This window comes from Electrona antarctica (assembly GCF_951216825.1).
Source record: "Electrona antarctica genome assembly, chromosome: 6".
NCBI lineage: Eukaryota > Metazoa > Chordata > Actinopteri > Myctophiformes > Myctophidae > Electrona > Electrona antarctica.
This window is the reverse complement of record NC_136811.1, coordinates 17,732,087-17,754,070: the sequence shown is the minus strand read 5'-3', so window position 1 is coordinate 17,754,070 and position 21,984 is coordinate 17,732,087. Positions and strand designations below refer to the sequence as shown.

At 42.9% G+C, this 21,984-nt stretch overlaps 3 protein-coding genes across 3 annotated transcripts in view; 1 reads left to right on the top strand and 2 right to left on the bottom strand.

Moving 5' to 3' along the window:
- Positions 1–2,891, bottom strand: part of LOC306924348 (FH1/FH2 domain-containing protein 3-like) — a gene marked incomplete at its 3' end in the record, with an annotated part of 40,328 nt that extends 37,437 nt beyond the window's left edge. Inside the window, exon 1 of the mRNA XM_079502840.1 lies at positions 2,277–2,891. Coding sequence (XP_079358966.1) covers positions 2,277–2,441 — 165 coding nt within the window. The 5' untranslated portion in view covers positions 2,442–2,891. The remainder of the gene's footprint in view (positions 1–2,276) is intronic.
- Positions 2,892–5,861: 2,970 nt separating this feature from the next.
- LOC306924347 (sodium-dependent neutral amino acid transporter B(0)AT1-like) lies at positions 5,862–16,153 on the top strand (the record flags this gene model as incomplete). The annotated part of the gene is made up of 12 exons (XM_079502839.1): positions 5,862–6,060; positions 8,521–8,661; positions 9,316–9,453; positions 10,072–10,253; positions 11,171–11,281; positions 11,859–11,971; positions 12,419–12,547; positions 13,078–13,234; positions 13,666–13,870; positions 14,516–14,675; positions 15,665–15,827; positions 15,950–16,153. The coding sequence occupies 12 exons, from the start codon at positions 5,862–5,864 to the stop codon at positions 16,151–16,153; spliced, it is 1,902 nt and encodes a 633-aa protein (XP_079358965.1).
- Positions 16,154–19,039: 2,886 nt separating this feature from the next.
- LOC306924346 (calnexin-like) lies at positions 19,040–20,623 on the bottom strand (the record flags this gene model as incomplete). Its single annotated transcript, XM_079502838.1, has 1 exon — positions 19,040–20,623. One exon carries the CDS (start codon positions 20,621–20,623, stop codon positions 19,040–19,042), a length of 1,584 nt encoding a protein of 527 aa, XP_079358964.1.
- Between the last annotated feature and the right edge of the window lie 1,361 nt (positions 20,624–21,984).

Sequence of the window (21,984 nt, the reverse complement as noted above, 5' to 3'; positions counted from 1 at the left end):
TAGCTGATGATCTATAAGCTCACTGTGACACACTGTGAGCTTGTTGCATACAGTACATCTGCCATTCTCACTATTTTTGCCAGCTGCTTGCAATGCACAACATATTGATGTACAGTACCTCTACTAGCAACCGTAGTAGACTTTTTCATCATTGGCTGCCTCTAAGCCAACCATAACACCAGACTTACCCATAAAACCCATAGTCTGAACGGCATAAAACCCGTACTCTGAACGCTGCAACGTGAAGCCGTGAGCTGAGGCAGAGGCTGAGGCACACATACTGATTATAGCTGTTCATAAACGAGAGCTTGCTGCAGCTGCTGGCAATTATGACTGAGTCATTCTTGTTTTAGAATGAAGGGGTTAAACTGCTCCTCATTTTAAAATGAATTGTGATTGTATGTAGTCTGGGTGGCGGGGGCGGGGGGGGGGGGGGGACCCTGGACCCCACTTTGAGACCCACTGCCACTGCCCTAGTTGGATAGCTGCCCAGCACCTGCACCTCATTTTTGACAATCCATCACCAGCGATATTATACCACCACAGAGAGAATACCAGACTACCTGCCAAGAATGTAATACTAGATAAACCAATTGCCGTGCTGAAGGTGTGATTTCAGCAACAAAGCTAATCTTGCAGGCGTGCATCCTGGCTCCTCCGACATCTGTGGGGTCGGACCCTCCTCTGAGAGAAGAGAGACCCTCGTAATCACGCAAGCTTTATTCATGTGCCGTCTCATCACCTCCAGCTACCCTCTCCTTCTGGCTGGGCTCCCAATGTTCTCTCTTCGCCCCTCATGTCACTGTGTCATAACATATCAACTTCTCCAATGCCTCCCCCCCCTTACCACCACCACCACTTTCCTCTGGCTGGCTACATGTGGAAGGTTCTACCAAATTCAAGGCCTACACTGGGTTGCTAGAGGTGTTACAACACCATACTTCCAGTCCATTGATCTATTTCAGTGGTTCTCAAACTTTTTGGGGGAGCTCAGGTCACCCCTGTAAATAACTTTTTCATCCACAGCACCCCTGAATTGTGTTACTTCATAGCAAAATATGTAAATCTTTCCCCCTATGATACAGTATGTCACGAGGAAAACTTGAGAGTTTCTATTAGGACAGATTGAAAATAATTGGTATACTTGCCGTTTAATAACCACTTACAGTAAACCCCAGCATCCCTATTCTGGGTGGGGGGGAACATTCACCAAAAATAGCCGATCTACAAGCTTGTAGATCTGACTGCTATATTTGCTGAAGAGACTTGGTGTGTTGTAGACTGGAAGAAAATGCACAAGTAAAGTGCAAGTGACACTGATAAATTCCAAATATTGTCCAAAAAGTATTCTGCACCGCTGGACTTGCGTCAAGGCACCCACTTTGAGAAACCCTGGTCTCACTGCAGGGTTGCTAAAGTGTAGTTTCCACTATACATCCAGACAGCCCATGGCTCTGTTACATCAACCCATGCCAGTATAGGCTCAGCCAATACTACCTCCCAGTACTATAATGATCACCACTTCTTCTAGTGATCCTGTCTCTTCTTCTACCATGTGGCTCCACACTGGTGCACTGACCTAGTGACCTTCCTGATGTTTTCACAACAGCAGCAGTATTGTTCACCGTCTTCCACTGCACATCGGAAACGCATTAATTCCATCCATCCTCTCCCGAAAACAGATCCTATCTCCCACACCCTCCTCTACAATATATGGCCTGTCCCTGTTGTTAGACCTCTATGCCATATGGTAAACTGCCTATCATGTCTTGTCCTACAGTACAGACAGGCCTAGCACAGCAATATGAATGTGTTATTATCTCCCCTGATGCACGTACCTATCTGTAATATTGGTGGCCTATGTTCTGCTGCAGATTGTTCAGAACTGGATATTGCAATAGGAGGATAACTTAATCATGTGTACAGTATGGCATCAATCACAGTGAAACTGGCCTATATGCAATTATGCATTGCAAACATGCAGATTTGTCAGCATCCCAAAATTGATAACAGAAAAATGTTTCTCTGCTGCTGCAGGTCTATTGCCCAGGAACCTTAAAGTCGCAAACTATGCAAGTAATTTGGCTTAGGCCGTTATTATTCTTTTTTTGCTGTATCATGCCTGGCCATGGACCAGCTAACTGTTTCAATGAATAACATCATTACTGTACTGTTATCATGCACCCCATATTATGCCACACAAATCAAAACAAGAGGAAAAAAAATACACATAAGAAAAACACTAGCAAAAAAAACAAATGAAACAATATACTGACCTTCTGTGGCGCTTTAAGAATCCTATGGACTCCAGCTATCTGGTTGATCAGAGGAATATCCTCCCTGAAAGTGTACTGAGGAGGTCTGGTGGGCTCTGGGAAGTTGGTGCTGTTGAAAGGATCCGTGTCATCCAAGAACTGTACCCTGCATACTAACGTGGCCATGATGTATCCATGCAATACTAGACTACTGAAGTCTAACTAAGAAGTGGATGATGATGATGGTGATGATGCGCCACGAAGCCCTCTGATATTTGACGCACTGGAACCCCGGTAGCAGCACACGCACACACAGCCCCCCGGCAGGTCCTCTGACTGCAGTATAGCAAAACCCTGCAGCCTCGGTTGGGTTGGTTATCCTTCTCGTACCTTCTTCATTCGCTTCATGCAGGGAATTCAACAACACACTGGTAATACTGCTGGAGACATCCAGGATGCCTTCGCTGCAGTGTGTGTGTGTGTGAGGTGTCTTCTGTTCTATTGCGTTATTCCGTCAGAGTTGTGTTGTTGCGGAGATGAGCTGCGGGACGGCAGTATCCAAGGGCATTGCGGGCGAGTAAGGTGCTGAGGCAGACTGACTGCGGACGGTACGGGCTCTGCTGCTAAACACTTGGCGTCTGGTCTGTGGATCCGATGGGAAAAGTGACTCGCAGTCCCTCCTGCCCTCTCTCTCTCTCTCTCTCTCTCTGTCTCTCTTTCAGCCTCTCTCTCTCTCTCTCTCTCTCTCTCTCTCTCTCTCTCAGCCTCTCTCTCTCTCTCTCTCTCTCTCTCTCTCTCTCTCTCTCTCTCCAGCAGCATATCGGCCAGGCATGCTCCAGCCTCCAGTCAGTAAGCAGGGAACAGAAGCTCTCCTATTACATGCATAACGGCGACCTCTGGTGGTTGTTGGTGTGAAAAGTCTGCTGCAAAGAACAGTTGTAAACTACTGCTGCTGTCTGTGTCTGACTCTGTTCTTCAAGGCAAAACCTAAATCTATAAAACTACATTCACACAAGCCCCGACTCTTCTTGTACAAAAGGCCCTAATTGAAATGGACAATTAAGTCACATCCAGTGCAGGTGTGATTATTAGCACAGGGTCACCGTGCCCTTGATGAGAGCTTTCATTCACTTCAGAACTAGGCCAGGAGAGGAGAACATGCCAGCAACAGAGCTGAACATTTCTATCTTATTTACTGTGTTACCAGTCGACTACCTGTCAAATGTTTATGTTGTGTGCGTCACTGACCCATAGTAAGTTGCCAACATTACTGTTATTTGGTTCTGATTCATGTAAATGACAAGACTAATGATTAGTGGTTTGATTTCAATGTGGCAACCATGTGTTCATATACAGAATATGGGTGACAATATAGTTCCCTTATGTTGTATTTGATGATTGTGATACTTTATTTTCATGAAGCTGATATACTTATGTGATTCTTTGTGAATGCTTAACTGCTGTGTACATGGTGTATGTTGTAGTGAGTGTTATGTACGTGCTTTGTGGAGTAAGTACTGTTTGTAGTTATGGAGGAGTTTGCTGTATTGTAAGCAATGCATACTATATATTGTGATCTCCTTTGTCTCCCTCCCTCCTTTAGAACCACACACATGAACAGACAAAGATTATTGTGTCTTGCCAATCTACCATACTGTGCTCTTTAACAAAGACTGCATGTGCCTACGAGCAACACTCCATCCTTGTGGCGAATACTACTGCCCTACCCTACCACCTAATACAGTCCTTACCCTCTCGAACACTTCTGTCAAAATAAAGAATCGCCTCAAACCATTTGTAGTAGCTTGTGCTCAAACTGTCAAACTAATATACGTTCAGATCATACTGTACACACAACTATAGGCCACACAGTCATGACAGTCATAGCCTACTACATCAACATCAAACAAACAAAAACTAAAAAGAAGTAGACTACACAGCTTCCGGGCACATAGACAAAGAATTATATTAATTGTAAACACGTTTTAGTTGTAGTTTTGGTGATGGCTGATTTAAGCAGTGAATAGTGATGTAGCTGTGACTTCACTGCAGCTGCGCACCTGTTCTGGTGTGCACCAGGCTACAGACAGAGCCTACAGACCCCCCAGTGTGTTGCCATGTCTGCTTATTTTATTATAAGGGTCTTTGGGCTCGTTTTCTTTTCTGTAAAGTTGTGCGTGTTTTGGTTGTTGCAGTTGGGGTTTGTTTGTGAAGTGTAGTTGTTTATTTGGGCTTGCTGTCTAGTGTCCTTCTCAAACATGACAATGACCTCCAAATTAATAAATAGTAGGCTATCCATCTGAAAACATTTTGCGCCAGGGACCCACCCCATGCAATATTTGTATTTTTAAAATGTTTATATTCCAATATATTCCATACTCCAAATTCCATTCCATCCTTTGTTTCTTTTCTTTTTCTTTTTTGTAAATAGCAGATCTACAAGCTCACAATGTGTCGCATCGTGAGGTGTTCTGAACATGTAGATCAGCTGTTTTCAAAAGAAATACATAATTTAAAAAAAAAAGTCATAGGCAAATTAAAAATAGTGTGATTTACAAGCTCACAACACAACATCATAACACGTGCAGAGCTTGTAGGTATTTTGATGATGTATCAAGTCATTTTGATGGGGACCCACTGTGGCCCTTTTGGTTCTTTTTTCCCTGTTTTTCCACTGAAAATGAATTGGTTCAGAAATCTAAAAGTTGGTTCGGAACTGGAACCAAAAAATGGCCGCCGGCACCAATGGTTCCAAGAATCTAGAACGGAACCAGTTCTAGAACCAATGTTATTTTGGTGGAAAAGGGGCCTGAGAGTGGCCTGTCAGCTTGTTTCTCTCACAGAGACAGCATTGACCACCACACACATTGGGCGTGAGCACACCTAAGCCGCACAAAAGGGTACACGCAGATATACGCAACACAGGGCAACCATTAAACAGAAGTTAGAGGTCAACAAGAAATGAGGGAGTAATATGCTATGGCGTCCGCAAGTTGGAAAATGTACACAGTTGTTAAATAAATCTCTCGTTCTCAACAAATGCTTATCGAAAACATTATCAACTTAGTACGGCTATGCTATAGAATGTTTACAGATGGTCACTTGAAACTTGAACATTGGAATACGTACAGTAACACATGCAATGGGTAAGAAGTAAATATGTTACATAATGGCGAGACCTGACTTAATCTATGAATGTTTTCATCGTGTGGTCAATGAGTATCCATTGTACGTTTTTTCGAATGGGATCGTGTTGCCCAACAAGGCGCACATGTATGGACCCTGTCCCCATAAGCCCCATAAGATAAGACACTGACTGATCGTGTGTTTTAGCAGCCAAACCACGCCTCACACGCGACACTGCACAGTAGACTACACACTTTCACCTGGTGTTCCCTGATACCTTAGCCTTTGTTTCAGGAATGACAACACTACAGGAGGAGTCTCCTTGAACAGCAGTCCATTCCTCAACTGCACACACACACACACACACACACACACACACACACACACACACACACACACACACACACACACACACACACACACACACACACACTGACTGCAGAACAATCACATCTTATAGTTATTGGCAATAGAGGAGCCATGAGACTGCAGCTCCCCAACCCAGGCCTGGAGGCCAGGATACTGTCCTACGAGCAGCTGGAGAAGTTGGAGACGGACGAGGCAGACACCAGGCCCAAATGGGAGAACAAGACCCAGTACATGCTGACCTGCGTGGGCTTCTGCGTGGGGCTGTCCAACGTCTGGCGCTTCCCCTACCTGTGTCAGAGTCACGGAGGAGGTAAACTGTGGTGGAAAGTAGCTAAGTATATTTACTTGGTAAGTACCGTTTTGAGGTAAATGTATTAACTTTACTTGAGTATTTCCTTATAACCCAGCTTCTACCCAACTACATCTCAGAGGCAAATATTGTACTTTTTACTCCACTAAAAAGTTTTAGATGCAGCTTTAGTTGCAAGTTACTTTGCAGATTTAGAGTATTATTGCAAAACACACATCAACCACTTACTCCCTATTTTATTCTTGCTATTTGAAAATTGCTGATCTAATTGCTGAAGTCTACAAGCTTTGTAGATCAGCAATTTTCGGCAAAAGGCAGACAAAAATTGGAGGGGAAAAAGTACTTACACTTACTTACTATTATCCCAATACTTTTCCTCAATACATTTTTGAATACAGGCTTACATTTCCATTTTCCAGAGGTAATTGACTTTGATGCAAATGATGAGTTGTTCTCTATTTGATCGCCCTGATTGATGGTCCATGAGCACAGAGCAGAATGCTTCAGTATAGTCTATTGACAAGAGAAGAGAAGATGTCATCATCAGGTGACATGCCATGATGCCACAGTCAGGGGTCATTCCAGAAAAAACAAGAGAGATAATACTTATAAACCCCTATTTGATTCACTATTTTCACTATTTCTGGAAAAGAATTAGGGACGCCATGGTTAAGAGTTGCTAAAGGAATATATGCATAATGGTTGCAGCCTAGAAAACATGATCTAGATGTGTGATACACCATGTCACATGCAGATGGATGGGTGTGGATTGTTATTCACTCAGTGTCAATCTGAAATCAGATTAATCTGCAAAAAAATAAGAAATGCAATAAGCATATAAGAACTGAATGTGAGGTTACATTTTTAACACTAGGAGGTGGGACTCCATATGGCACCACTGGCCAAGTCCAGCTTCAATTGTATTTGGCACCCATTATTTGTAGTTTTCAGAAATGGGGAGAAGAATATAAACATAAGGTAAGCAGGGAAAACAGGTCACACATTCTAACATACTTCTGATAAGAGTTGAGAAATATATGGTAGGCTACACTGACTGTATCTGTATGCTGTCGGGCAGAGACCAGCTATGTCCAAAAGGATTTTTTTTTTCAAAGTCAAAGTTGCTATGGTGACTTTATACATTTTCAGATACTTGAATGCGTCCTTATATTATCATCACTTTACCAAATCCAGCTCAAGTGGAGTTAGGAGGTTTTTGACCATTAATGTGGAGATAGTTGTTTTGTCCATCATTGATTAGAATGACAGTCAGAAAAAATTATATTTCAAAAAAGAAAAAGATCTTTGGTTCAATATTTGTAAAACCCACACACAGACGCAAAGGGTGCTCAATAGCACTGATGTATTAACCCATTAAGATCTGAGTGCGATTCTAAAAAAATCTAAATCAGTAGTTCTCAAACCTTTTTCATGCCAAAATGTTTTGTCAGTGACCATGTTTTGTCAAGGGACCTCAAGTCTCTGTGGTGGTGTAGACAGTCTCTCTACTTCAGTAGACAGACTCACCGATCAACATAACAAGCAATAACCGGATAAGAAGTTTGATATGCTCATAGAAAAGCCTTGAGAAATGCTTACTGTGAGGGATTTAACAGCCTACATTGTACTTTAACCAACCACCACCACATACCCGTCGTGCCTAATATATGCAGTATATATCTCCTGTGATTATGTGCTTTTGAATTTCCCCAATAAAAGGCAAAAACTGACAAAAAATGTACAGCATGGAAGTGGTTCTCAACATTTCCATGTCATGGACCTCCAAATTAATATATATTCGGCCGTTGACACATCTGAAAATGTTTCACTGGGAACACATTGGACCCCTGAGGTCCCCGGACCCCACTTTGAAAACCACTGATAGGCTATGTGCCTATTAGCTCCTTTACTGATATCCAAAATACAAGTGGAATATCTTCAGTTATAGGCTATGAGTGAAATGGCGCACCCTGGTGACTAAACGACATAATGCGCCGCTAACCACATGCCTTATGTATTATACTGGCTACTCCGTCATATGCTGTTGTCATGGGCCAAACACGTCATGGCCACGTGATCACTCACTCACTCTCACTCACTCACTCACTCACAATTTTAAAAGTATCAATACTGCATTAATTAAAGTACAAAAGTATTGGTAAAAGTACCATTTCCCATGTCCCATTTCACAAGTTCAAAATGTATAAAAAAAAGAACAATGTACAAGCTCACATGTTTTGTAATAATAATCAAAATCTACAAAGTAATATAATAACTAAATTTGTTAAAAAATAGTTTCCTCTGAGATGTAGTGGAGTAGATGTAAAAGTACAGAAAATTGGAAATACTCCAGCCAAGTAAAAGTACCTCAAAATTGTAGCCTACCTAAGTACACAGTACTTAAGCAAATGTACTTAGTTACTTTACACCACTGCCATTGTTATTCTTCCTCTTTTTAAGGTGCCTTTATAATTCCCTTCCTGATCCTGCTGGTGTTGGAGGGAATCCCGCTCCTCCACTTGGAGTTTGCCATCGGCCAGCGTCTAAGACAAGGCAGCTTGGGATGCTGGTCCACAGTTCATCCTTACTTGATGGGAATCGGTAAGTAGGGCTGCAACTGTCGCTTAGTGCGCTCACTGCTGCTGCAGCAGCGAGCGCACTACAGATCTATACAGTATGCACTTTTCGTCTCCTCAAAACTTTGGCACCTAACTATAATCCTACACATATACTTTCACTCCATTCAAACTTTATCATGTTCAGCTTACTGTGGAATCGCACAGTATCGGATATGATCGCATTTATAAAATGTATTTTCCGGGTGGAATAGCTAGGATACACCTGATACATTATTCAATGTGCCTATACCTAGTACCTACATATGAGTGCAACGTGGTGAATAAATATGACTTCACTGAACTGTTAAAAGTTGTTTCACCTCTTCACTCTTAGCTCTTTAAGTGCCAGGTATTATTTAATCCCACCTACAACTGTGGAATTAAAAGTGATTAACCTGGGTTGTAGTATAAGGTTCTTACGTCTTATACTGTAGTCCCTTCCTCCTGGGTCAACAAGAGGAACAGAGGAAACTGTTTTCCAAGTCTCCTCTGTTATTTTTCAGAGTTGTTTATGCACTATGAGCTGCATGTGTACCTTGCTGACTCCAATTTTGCACTTTTAAGTCTGTCTGCTACAGTGTATGGCTAAATTGTAAATCATCTCATTGCTCTCTCTGTGTTCCATATCAATTGCCAGGTATTGCGTCCATGTGTGTGTCCCTGACGATCAGCCTCTACTACAACAGCATCATTGCCTGGGTCTTGTGGTTCTTCTTTAACTCGTTCCAAAGCCCTCTGCCGTGGAGCCTGTGTCCAACCAACGCCAATCTGACAGGTAGAGTAGAGCTACCGATCTTTTACATACAAATACCAATATTTGTATGTAAAATACCCCATGGGCCGCTGGGGCCTGGGGGGGCCATGATGAGGATATTTGGAGTGGGCGGCCAAATTAGTGGCTACAAAACTAAACACTGGTGCTTTAATATAGTGTTAATTTCGTCTACTAAAACCATAGCCTCGGAAACTCATTTCCACATTTTTATTTCCAGACGAAAAATATTCGTCGACTACCTTCTTTCACTGACGAAACAAAATAAAAACTAAATAACAACTAAGCTATGATAACTGAAACTAAAGACTACATTTAATTATTGACCATTTCGTTAAAAAAATAACATTTTAGGGAGGGACTATCCAGTATAACTAAAAGACAAGTCATTTTATGTTTGGTTGCACTCAAAATATGACTAAAACTAAATGAATAAATCAAAATTCCCTGCCAAAATGAACACTGCTTTAATATTCATGATGTGTACGGTTTGAACGTAGTGTGAGTCAAATGTTTGGATGGTGTGTGTGTGTGTGTGTGTGTGTGTGTGTGTGTGTGCGTGTGCGTGTGCGTGCGTGTGAAGCATAGAGCTGTTATTATAACTGTGTAATATTGTGTCAGGCTTAGTGTTGGAGTGTGAGCGGAGCTCCCCTTCAGATTACTTCTGGTACAGACAGACTCTGAACACAACGGCCAGCATTGAGGAGGGCGGAGGGCTGCAGTGGCCCATGGTGCTGTGTCACATCACTGCCTGGGCCGCGCTCTATGTCTGCATTGTCCGTGGCATCGAGACTACTGGGAAGGTAGGCTACTTTATTTTATTTTCACTTAATTTTTATTGAAGAAAAGATAAGGACAACAAAAAAAAGACAATACAAAAAAGAAAAGGAAAAAACAAAAACAAAAACAAGGCTGCCTTTTTCATATTACAGGTCAGGATACATTCATTGAAATCCTCATGCATTATCGCTAGGCTGAAAGAAGAGATCCCACTTTTCCCACTTTTTATAGAACTTATCCTCTTGTAGTCTAAGTATGAATGTTAGTTTTTCCATAACATACAGTTCCTCAGTAATGAGGTAGGCTACTTTAAATGTACATTACGTCTGCATCGTCCGTGGCATTGAGACTACTGGTTTTATGACCTCAATTACACCCACACAACCTGAACTTTGAACATTCAGTGGATGTTCTGTGGCCTGGGGTTTTCTCTGTGTGTTCCAAAGCCTTTTGAGCTGCAATGAAAACAGATGTCCCTCAACAGTGACATCTGCTGGCAAATTCCTATGTCATATAGTATATGGGATTCGTGGACTCTTAGGCCCTTTTTGAAACCGCCTCCTCGCCACCCGCCCTACACACTTGCACTCGGTATGTGCGTTCACGCGAGGCTGCGCCATATTAAGTGCCGTCCGAAACCAAGCAGCCTTGAGTGATAATTTACAGTATTATGGTTATATTGTTATGTAGTCATCTGCCTAAATTGGAAAGCCCTTTGGGTCAACTCCTGTCGTTTTGTGAAATGTGACTTGAATTATGCTTAATTTATACTCATCATGCAGCAGATATAAACATAAATAGCAAATATAAATTGTGGGCATGTCGTTATAAAGAAGAAAACACATTTCAGCTTGCATAGATCGGCAACTCTTTAAATAATTTGGTTTGATTACAGAGCAGAAATAAGCATCAATGTGTCCCCATGTGTCCTTCTCCCGAGGTGGTGTATGTAACTGCAACACTTCCCTATGTAGTTCTGACCATCTTTCTGATCAGAGGCCTGACCCTGAAGGGGTCTACGAACGGACTGAAGTTCCTCTTCACTCCAGATGTAAGCTGCATCTTGCATGTGTAAATTGCTTTGTCGGCTCTTTAGGTTTTGTCCTTGATGCATTGTAGTGCATTCATTAATCATGACAGCCAATGGCATTTGTTACAGGTGTGAGTACTGAAATAAAAAAATCAATCAAAGATAAATGAACATTGGGTTTGTTTCCTAGTATGGTTTAATGCCTAGTATGCTGCTCATACTGTAGATGTCACAAGTCACGCAAGAATTTTGAGCTTGTTCACTAACAGTGGTCTCCCGGCTCTCCAGCTCTTTAGTAAACAGGAAATACGGGATACCAATTTTATCCGATCAGGAGATCAATATTTTTCTGCCCCGTTCATTTTTCATCACTTAATTCAATTTAACTTGTTTATCCTTTATCCTGTATGACTTCTCTCTCTCCTGATTGGATAAAAGTACCCTGATCTAAAAAAATATATATTTTCTGTTTAGGCTACTAAAGAGGCAGGAAGACCCTGGTAACTAAACAAAGGGATTATTACAGTATCAGTAGTCTGTATAGAGCTATATTACTATGTTTTATTGTTTATATATAAATAAATAATGTTTGTCTCAGTTGGCAGAGCTGATGAATCCATCGACCTGGTTGGATGCAGGTGCTCAGGTCTTCTATTCCTTCTCGTTGGCGTTTGGTGGGCTCATCTCCTTCTCCAGCTATAACTCAGTACAGTAAGCTTTTGTTTTTAGAATGTTATCATTTACTGCTTTTCGAAATATTGAAAGGAAAGATTAAGAGAAACCAAGGAATTGGAGAATAATTATTCAATGTTAGGACAAGGGAATTGGAGAATAATCATGCAATGCTAGAAAGAGGAGAAAAATATAATGAACAAAATCGTTAAATAAATTAAATAAATGGCAATGAAATGTAATAGCCTTGTAGCTGTGGTTTTAATAGGGTATTGAATGAATGAATGAATAATGAATGAATGAATATTTTATTTTCGTGTCCGGACAATTTCTTGACCCGTCCCACACTTTCTTCAGTTGTTGCCCGTATCTGGTATATTGACTCTTTAAAGTATCCAGCCTACCCTTAGAGTCTATAAAAGGATGGTCTTATCTAAACTGTATCTTATATATTGCTCCGTTGCCCTGTGTGTCTTCTCTCCACAGTAACAACTGTGAGCAGGATGCAGTGATCATCGGCATAATCAACGGCTTCACCTCTGTGTTCGCTGCCACCGTCATTTACACCATCATCGGCTTCAGGGCCACGGACCGCTACGACAGCTGTCTCAGCGGGTACGTATATTTGACAATAATGGATATGTTCACACTTGCAGCCACATATACTATTGGCATAATGTGGCATCTGGCAGGACCTGGTATCAGATTGGTTTGAACAAGTCTGACCAGCCAAAAACAAAAAATAAATATAGGCCTCAGATTTTTACCAAAATGGATTTGAACCACATTCGTAGCTGGTTTCAGATTTCTAAAGATGCGTCTCAGTTTTAATCCTGATCTAGGCCATACTTCATCATACGATGGTGTTGCTCGACAAAAGTAGCCGACCGGCAAGCTCACAAGCGTTCGGTGAGCGACAGAGCATGAATTAAGCATTACTCACGGCTATGGCGTTACATCGTTGCCAGATCAACCAATGCGGGCGGCCATAGCTGAATGGGTAGAGAAGCAGATGGTCCCAGCCAGGTTGAATTCTCAGCCCCCGCTATGTGTCGAGTTGTCTCTGAACAAGACACTTAGTGGATTATGACAACGTACAGTAGTCTAACATACTGTAAGGCCTTTGGATGTGTTTTTGCTCTCAGGAACATCTTGGCATTGCTCAACACGTTTGACCTTCCTGAAGGCCACATCACCGAGAACAACTACGACCAGGTTCTGCAGGATTTAAATCAGACGAACCTGGACGTCGTTCAAGGGCTGGATCTGAAGACGTGTGACTTGAATACCTTCCTAAGTGAGGTAAGATGTTATTCTCATTTACTATATGAAAATTGTTAATTTCCCGTCAGTCATTGTCTAACTTATATACTGTAGGCCCTATATAAAATGTCCATTTATATTCTCTAATTTTGCCCCTTTTTGAGTGGTGTAAACCACTCCTACAACTGGCTTTGTTAGTCTGTCTGTCTGTCTGTGCGCAAAAAATGAGCATGGTTGCTACGGTCACCCAGTTCACCCGGGTGTGATTTCATTACGTCAGACATTACGTCAGACCACAGCTGATCAGGCTATATAAGACCTTACACCACTCAGTTCACACGGGTGTGATTTTTGAAGTGATGGTAGCAATGCTCTTCTGGTCTTGTGTTGTGTTGTGTTGTGTTGTGTTGTGTTGTGTTGTGTTGTGTTGTGTTGTGTTGTGTTGTGTTGTGTTGTGTGTTGACCTCTAGGGAGTTGAAGGTACTGGTTTAGCCTTCATCGTGTTCACAGAGGCCATCACCAAGATGCCCATCTCTCCCGTGTGGGCCGTCCTGTTCTTCGTCATGCTCCTCTGTCTCGGCATGTCGTCCCAGTTTGGTCAAATAGAGGGAGTTCTGGTAACCATACAAGACCTCAAAATCTACCCCAAGTCGTGGTCCAAAGAGGCTGGCAATGGTGAGTTCAAAGTTCTGTTCATGGAAATCTTATGCTCGGTAGTAAATAGCCAATCTACAAGCTCACAACATGTTGCAGATGCGAGTCATGCGATGTGCCGTGAGCACGTAGATCAGCTATTTGCAGGATGCATGATTCAGTAAGTAGGCTACTGTATAGGTCAGGCTTTACAACAAGCTGGAGTGCAGGCATGTGCTTCGACGCACCCACATGGACATCAATCTGTCTGTCTGTGTGTAATCTTCGGCGCCCAACACAGTCATACAAAGGATAAATCAGGCTTGAGGCCCTTGCACACAGATGCCGACGAACATTTAAAGCAAACATACAGTATGCTTCTCTGACCTCTTGCAAACCTACTCCGCCTTCTGACCATATGGTGCGTCATCTTTTCAATCGAGCCCAGTGTGATTTTTGTTGTGATGCTTTAAAAGGCTAAAAGTTGATGCAATAAAAGGTTGCATCAGACTCTTGATACATTGTAGAGAGAATCAGGGAGTGACATGCAGCAAAGGTCTTGGAATCGAACCCGGGACTCGCTGTCAGGCATCAGTAGGGCCTAGGTGGTATGTGCCTTAATCACTTTGCTGACGGTGCCTGCAAATTATTAGTTTTATTGATGTGGCTTGTTTCTCTTCTTCACAGGTGTGACTTGTGCGCTCTGCTGCCTGGTGGGTTTGGTATTCGTCCAAGGTTCAGGGAGCTACTGGCTGACCGTCTTCGATGTCTACGGACCATCCGTCCCTCTGTTGGTCGTTGCTCTCTGTGAGGTGCTCGTTGTTGTCTACGTGTACGGAATAGACAGGTAACAAAGAGAAAACAACAACATACAGTATAACCACTGTCACCCTGCCGTTCCTATATTGGTCCTGTCGTATCATTATAGCCGAAGAGATAACATTTTTGTCTGAATGTTAAAAAAAATGGCCAAAGTATAAAACAGCTTAATTGGTTTAAGATTGCAAACTAATGGAAACAATGGAAACACATGTCTATATATTATGTTGTGCAAGTTGTAAACCCTTTTCCTGTCATTTGGAAGCAATGTCTTGCAGCATTCCAGTGCTCATGATTAGAGGCAGAGCCATCATTCACATGACAGTTTTGTTAGCAAAAGACAGTTGCAGTTTGCACTTTGCAGTGTGTAAAAAAGAATCGAAAGAATTGTGGGCTGTGAGCATCATGCATTGGTGCTTGCAAGCCACCGGGCAGGCGCAGGCACCCTAGAGCAGGGGTTCTCAACCCGTGGGTCGCGACCCCTCGAGGGGTCGCCAAATTATTTTGGGGGGTCCCCAAATTATTAAAAAAAAAAAAAAGATTTTAAGATTAAGATTTTTTTTACCAACTGAATGGCTGTAAAGTGGAAATGAAGAGTTTACATATAGTACACATAGTACATGCATACACCTTCCCTAATGATTATGGTTTCAGTATTTATTTATGGTGTATTGTCTCTATTATTAAGGTTATTGTAGCAGTCAATTTTTATTGGGGGTCAGGAGGGGGCGGGGCGGGGGTCCCGAGACGTTGCCAAAGCATTTTCGGGGGTCCCCGGCCAAAAAGGTTGAGAACCCCTGCCCTAGAGCACTGGGGGTGCCCACTTTCTTTTCCTGCATTTAAAAAAATAGATATATTTCAAAAGTTTATCTCAATATCTCAATTCTCTCAGTTTTCATAACCTAATGCACTGTAAGTGCATGTATGTAGTAGCCTATACAACAGATTCTGTAGCTACTTGGAAGACATTTTCTATACTGTGATTATGAGACAGGTGAGCTTATTGTTTTCCCATAGGTTCAACGACGACATCAAGTTCATGATCGGCCACAAGCCCAACCTGTTCTGGCAGGCCACATGGAGAGTGGTCAGCCCACTCATCATGGCTTTCATACTGATCTTCTATCTCATCACCAAAGTTACTGAAAAACTCTTCTACAAGACCTGGAATCCTGAATCGGTAGAGTTCTTATTAATTAATTTAATTAAAATTGTAAATATACTGTATAACATGCAAAACAATGACAACTGTCACACAATACAGTATAGGCCTACATAACCATTTATGCTTTATGTTTGCAGGAGACTTTCCCAGTAATGGAGCTAGAGGCCTATCCTTTCTGGGTGTATCTCGTCATCTTTACACTGGCAGGAATTCCCAGTCTCGCTGTCCCTGTTATTGCTATTTTTAAATGTTTATGGGGAAAGAAAAGTGATAAAAGTCTTATCCACAATATCTCTGACAACACGCAAATGAATGACGAGCCCCAGAAGTCATTTGACTGATGAACTGCAAAAGAAGCCTTTGTCGACTTTTGCACACTCTTGGAGTTTACATGAGTTTTTATTATTATTATTATTATTATTATTATTATTATTATTACTATATTATCACATCACAGGTTTACAGAAGTAAAGAAGTGGGTGTTTTTTTGTGAATTATTTCGTTATTTCTTAGAAGTAAGAGAGGGTATCTTCTCCCCTCTCTTGGGGGGGCAAGGGGGGAGAAGATCAAACAAAAAACACAACATATATCTACAGTACGGTATAAAAGGTGCATAAACAGCATGCACATTGTATGCTGTGCATGATATACTTATGAGCATTAGTTAAGGTGCTAGAAAAAAGAAAAAAAGAAAAACACATCAGTGCGTTGTACATAGGATTAGGTGCAAAATGTCAGTGCGTGCCGACCGCATAATCCACATAAACGTAGACTAACACAGTGTAATCCGTAAGTAGGTCCATGAGGAAAGGCAAGGAAAAACGAAAAGTTATGAAGGCACATGTCTGTATAATCCACAAGGCCCAAGGAAGAAACCAAGTCAACTGGTATAATCCACCGGTAGGTCTGACACAGATAACCGAAAAGATCAGCCTACACCGCCTGTTATCAGGCTGTGGAACGAGCGTTCAGCAGTCTGATGGCAGCCAGGTTAAAACTGCTCCAGAATCCAGAATCTGGTGGTGCTACTCTTGATACTGCGGTAGAGGCCCATGCCCGGACACGGTTGTTGTAGGCGGTTGAACAGCTTGTGACTTGGGTGGTGCTTGTCCTTGATGATGAGCTGCATGTTCTTTGACTACACACCGCTTTTTGTACAACTTCCTGGAGTGTGGGGAGCTCGCCTCTCATGATGCACTCTGCAGATCGCACTACTCTTGCTATGGTATGATTCTTTAACGTGCTCTGCTGACGCTGACCACTAACAAGTTTACATTAATCACTTGAACCCTCGCATCTCTATTCTTATGGGAACATTCACCGACAATAGCAGATCTACAAGCTCACAGCGTGACGCGTTGTGAGCTTGTAGAACTATTACGACAGGCAACATCCTGCTTTCTTAGCCTGGTGGGGCCAGACTCATAATGTGGATTCACTGAGGCAGTCGCTATATGGGGAGGAAGCGTCAGCCGTCAGTGAATGCACCTTATGAGTCTGGCCCTGCCAGGCTACCGCTGTTTGGCAAGATGCAAGCGTGATGAAACTCTCTATGGGTCTGATACAGATACCTGCTTATGCCTACACGCCCTACATTATGGTGATTGTGGAGAAAAAAGCGCAACCAAGACTTTTAGATTAAAATTACAATTAGGTGAAAACAAAAAAATAGAAAAAAAATAAACCTGGTACTGCATTGGTACAAAGTGACAGGATGTGTCAAAATGTTGTTTTATTTATGCCTGTAACTGTGGTTTAATAACAATCAGTGGGGTTGTAGGTACTTTTTTGTAATGTTTTGTGAACTTCAAACTTTCCAAGGAAGTTTCAAAGAAGAGCTACAGTGTAGCCTACAGTAGAATAGAGAAAAGAATAATAAAGCAGAAAAGAAACAAGTGCTACCAGTACCAGCTTTGTTTCTAACTGGATGTACTTTATGTCTAACCTCATACTGTCCCAGTTGGATTATGCTATGTGTATGTAGATATCTCAGTGTATGTAGATGTCCAAAGTACTCAATTGCCAAAATAACAACAACAAATAATGACACTAAAAATAACCATAGACTACAAGTCTACAACAAAAGTATATGCCATGGGACTGGACTGTGTGCTTTATGAGGTTCAGGGGTCAAGAACCACACCTTTGAGAAAGGTTAAATATGTTTATTGAATGAATGAAAATGAATGGACCGTTTGTTCCACTTTATCTTGTGGGTCCAGTGGATTAAGATACCTTTAATACTTTTCATTGGTTCAATAGTTATTAACGAACACACAGACGTAGAGGGTGTTCAATAGCATTGATTTATGAAAAAAGAAAAAAATCTAAAACCTCCCGACAGCAACCAAAAGGAAAGAGGCGATAATAGGTGGATGCTATAAGAGCCCATTTGGTCTCCCATTCTAGTATCCATAGAATATCTGTTAGTATCTGCCACAGCGCTTTCTCTGCTTGAGGGACACTAGCCCCTCCTATATCAAGCTTTTGGTGTCTCAACAAACTTTGTCCTACACAAACATTCAATTCCCATGGACAATGATATAGTGTCTGAGCAAATAGACATACTAGTGCCTATTTTACGTCATGATGATGTACGATAATTAGAGCGACCCTCACTTCACACGGGTGTGATTTTTGTAATTATACAATTAATATGATTTTGTTCCCCAGTCAACCCTTGTTGGATTAATGTGTTGCATGTGTTAGTTTATGTTTGGTTTATGTTCCTGTGTTTGTTCACCCGTGTCACCTGCATTAAAACACCCAGTCTCGGGGTCTGACCACCTCACCGCACCATCATCATGGGACACAAACAAGTTCAACTACCGACCTGTTGCCCAGGTAGGTTATAGTGCAGGTGAAGGCACAAGGTTTCAGCCCAAGCCAGCTGTACAATATGTCAAATTCGGGGACAGTTTCAGCTTGACCCAAGCCGCACTGACTTGCATTACAAAAGCCAAATTAACATCAATTTCGTTAAAATCACACTTGTGTGAAGTGAGTGGTGCCTTGATGATGAAGTCTGATGATGAGGTATTGATTGACCCACATGACAAAGTATATTTTCCCATTGACTTGAATAGGAATTGGGGTGAGGGGGATAATATGGCATAGACATACACACAAAGCCACATGTTGGAGCGGCTAGCATCTCATGACTTGGGAGAGTGGGGGATTTCCATATGCAGGCATATCTGCGTCCAGCATTGTGCCAGTGAAATAGGCTAGTACTTGTCTAACTTCCTGCGTCTCCTGGTGGACCCTCTCACCCCTTCGTTATCGTTATCCGACTCCGTGGAATCCTCCTCTTCATGCGTGTAATCTCCAGAATCTCCATCACATGTTTTCTTCTGCGTCGTCTTCTTGTAGTGTACGACACCGATCAACACAGTGGCCAGGGCCGTGACCACGGCTACATACAGCACAACCGGCCAGGGAAGACCATCAGCCGTACCCATTGTAAGAGGCAGGGGATCCTCGGCTTCCTCCTCAGCATCCAACTCGTCTTCCTCCTCAGCATCGTCCTCGGCTTCCTCCTCAGCGTCGTCCTCGGCTTCCATATCGGCGCCGCCTTCGGCTTCCCTCTTCAATAACCAGCCATCGTTGGCCCAGTGCTCGGCTGTGCTGAGGTCGCTGGTGACTAGGAAGTTGTCGAAGAAGATATCGGATGACGTGGACCACAGCTCCAGCCCCACGGCACCGATCGGACTCATTCTGAACGGGTGCAGGTCCTCGAAGAAGTCTGGGTTGGGAATCTTCCTGGGTTCCCAGGCGGCCACTGATTCATCGTCCATAGCCTCATCCCAGTCATCGTCCATATCCTCACGCCTGTTATCCCTTCTGTCATCCGATTCATCATCTATATCCTCATCCTCGTCTTCATCTCGTTGTTGTTCAACGTCAGATTCATCGGCTAAATCCTCACCCTCGGCAGATTCAGTGTTATCTCCGCTCACTGCATCTGCGCCAGCGATCCTTGTAGGGGAGTCCTCATTCACATCATCAGGTTTGCCGGCATTTGGCTTCTGCTTCTTGGTCTTCTCATCCCAGTCATCTGGCTTGCGGTCATCAGGGTCCTCGATCTCTGCGGGCGGATTGACTGAGGGCGTCATGTCTGTCAGCAGGTTGCCGCTGTTCACCACCTTTTCATCCACCAGGATCTCAAAGCTGTTGTCTGGCTTCACCACCAGTGTGTACAGGTGGGTCCTTTTATCAGTGAAGTATGACTTGAGGTCGCCGTCAGGTTTCTTTGCGCGTTTCTCCTCAAACTCTCCCGTATTGGGGTTCTTGTGTCTGAAGATAAAGTGCAGCTTGTGGTCCTCTCCACACTTATCTGGCCCAAACATTATGGTGTAGGGGGTTGTGTCCGCAAAGCGTTTCAGGTCGAGGTCGGGGGTCTGGGTCAGGAGTTTGAGGTATGCACCACCACAGTCAGGAACTGTCTGAAAGTTCACCTCATACTGGACAATGAGGGGCTGAGTGTCAAAGATAAAAGGTCTAGAAAAATGGGCAGATATGGCGTGGTGTTTGTCCTGAGACTTAAGGACGAGGCCTTTGTCTCCTGGAAGCTTGCTGCGCTTCATCTTTTCAACCTCCCATTTACCATCATACCTGGCGATGTCCTCATCAGCACCTTCCTTCTTGGCACTTGATACCACCCAGCCGTCTAACGTCCCCTCGCCAAAGGACTCTGCGAAGAAATGTTCTCCTCTGGGCTCTGGTGCTTTGAAGGTGTGTAGGGAGGCCGGGCGGAGGCAGCACAGACCCATGGCGAGCAGGGCAACACATAGCCTGAACTTAAGCTCCATGATCTTGCCTGTTTGGTGATGTGACCGCTTGAAACTACCAGCCTATATACAGTATGTCTCTTGTGATTATCTTAAACAATGTCCTAACATCACTCTGCAACTAGGATTAAATAATGAGCAAAAAACACTAAAAACAAGCTTCTTATAACACTGATTGAATGCGCTCTTGCTCTTTTATGTTGATGGTGACGTCGCAATTCCGTCCGCTTTGTGCACCTAATTTCTTTGCATTCTAATCACTAGTTGACTAGAGTTGGAGGCCAGTCTCTGGTGTCTGACTGTGACGTCAGCATGTTGCTCATCCTATTAAACATCTGCATATCATTCTGTTGCTGCAAATAACTACACAGCAAAATACGTTTATGTAACGCCATGTGGCAGATATAAATTCAGTGGGAGCCCCTCACTTCACACAAGTGTGATTTTTGAGGGCCGCTAGCCCCTCCTATGCCCAGCTTTCCGGGTTTATGCTTTGTGTGTTTGGGTGTACAAATTTGAGATGATTTGATTGGCTAAGTACGGAATGTGATCTATGATGATGATGATGTATGATGATGTACAGTATGACGAAATGTGCCCCTCACTTCACACAAGTGTGATTTATTTCTAAAATAGAGAACATTGCATGTTGTGAGCTTGTAGATCGTCTATTTTTGCTATACCTATTGTGCGACAAATCATATAGGGCTTTAGGCTTAAGTGGCTGACTCGGAATGGATGATATGAATTCTATTCACTGATTATTCTAACATGCATTCGAAATGTAGACTATAGAACCTTGAACCTGAATTCAGGCGTGCGTGTGTGTGCGTGCGTGCGTGCGTGCGTGCGTGCGTGCGTGCGTGCGTGCGTGTGTGTGCGTGCGTGCGTGCGTGTGTGTGTGTGTGTGTGTGTATGTGCACTGTGCAGGTGGGCAAATCTAGAAATTGCCTACTCATATTTTACACAGCATTTGAGGCCTATCTGTGCCTGTGGTTCTCCCACTGAAATTAGTACCAGTCTTCAATAATCATGATTACTCACCACCAGGGGGCAGTGTAGAAAGTAGAAACTCGCCATAGTCACACAGTGGCCACAGTTAATCACAGATTACTGGACTTGGACTTGGTTTTGGTCTATGGTTAAAGTACCAGCCATGCTGGTAATAATGATAATAATTAATTCATTAGCACACAATGGCTGTCATGTCATATTAGCTGCAGGCATTAAGGCTTATGGTCAGGCATAAATAGACCGTGACGGTCACTGAAAACGCGTCTAAGGTCACTGGAAATGATCATGGCCCTCTGTTAGACTAGGCTTGATTTCAGACAATGTGCTTATTTAAAGTGCTGAAGGCAAATCGTGTTAATTTTTTACAT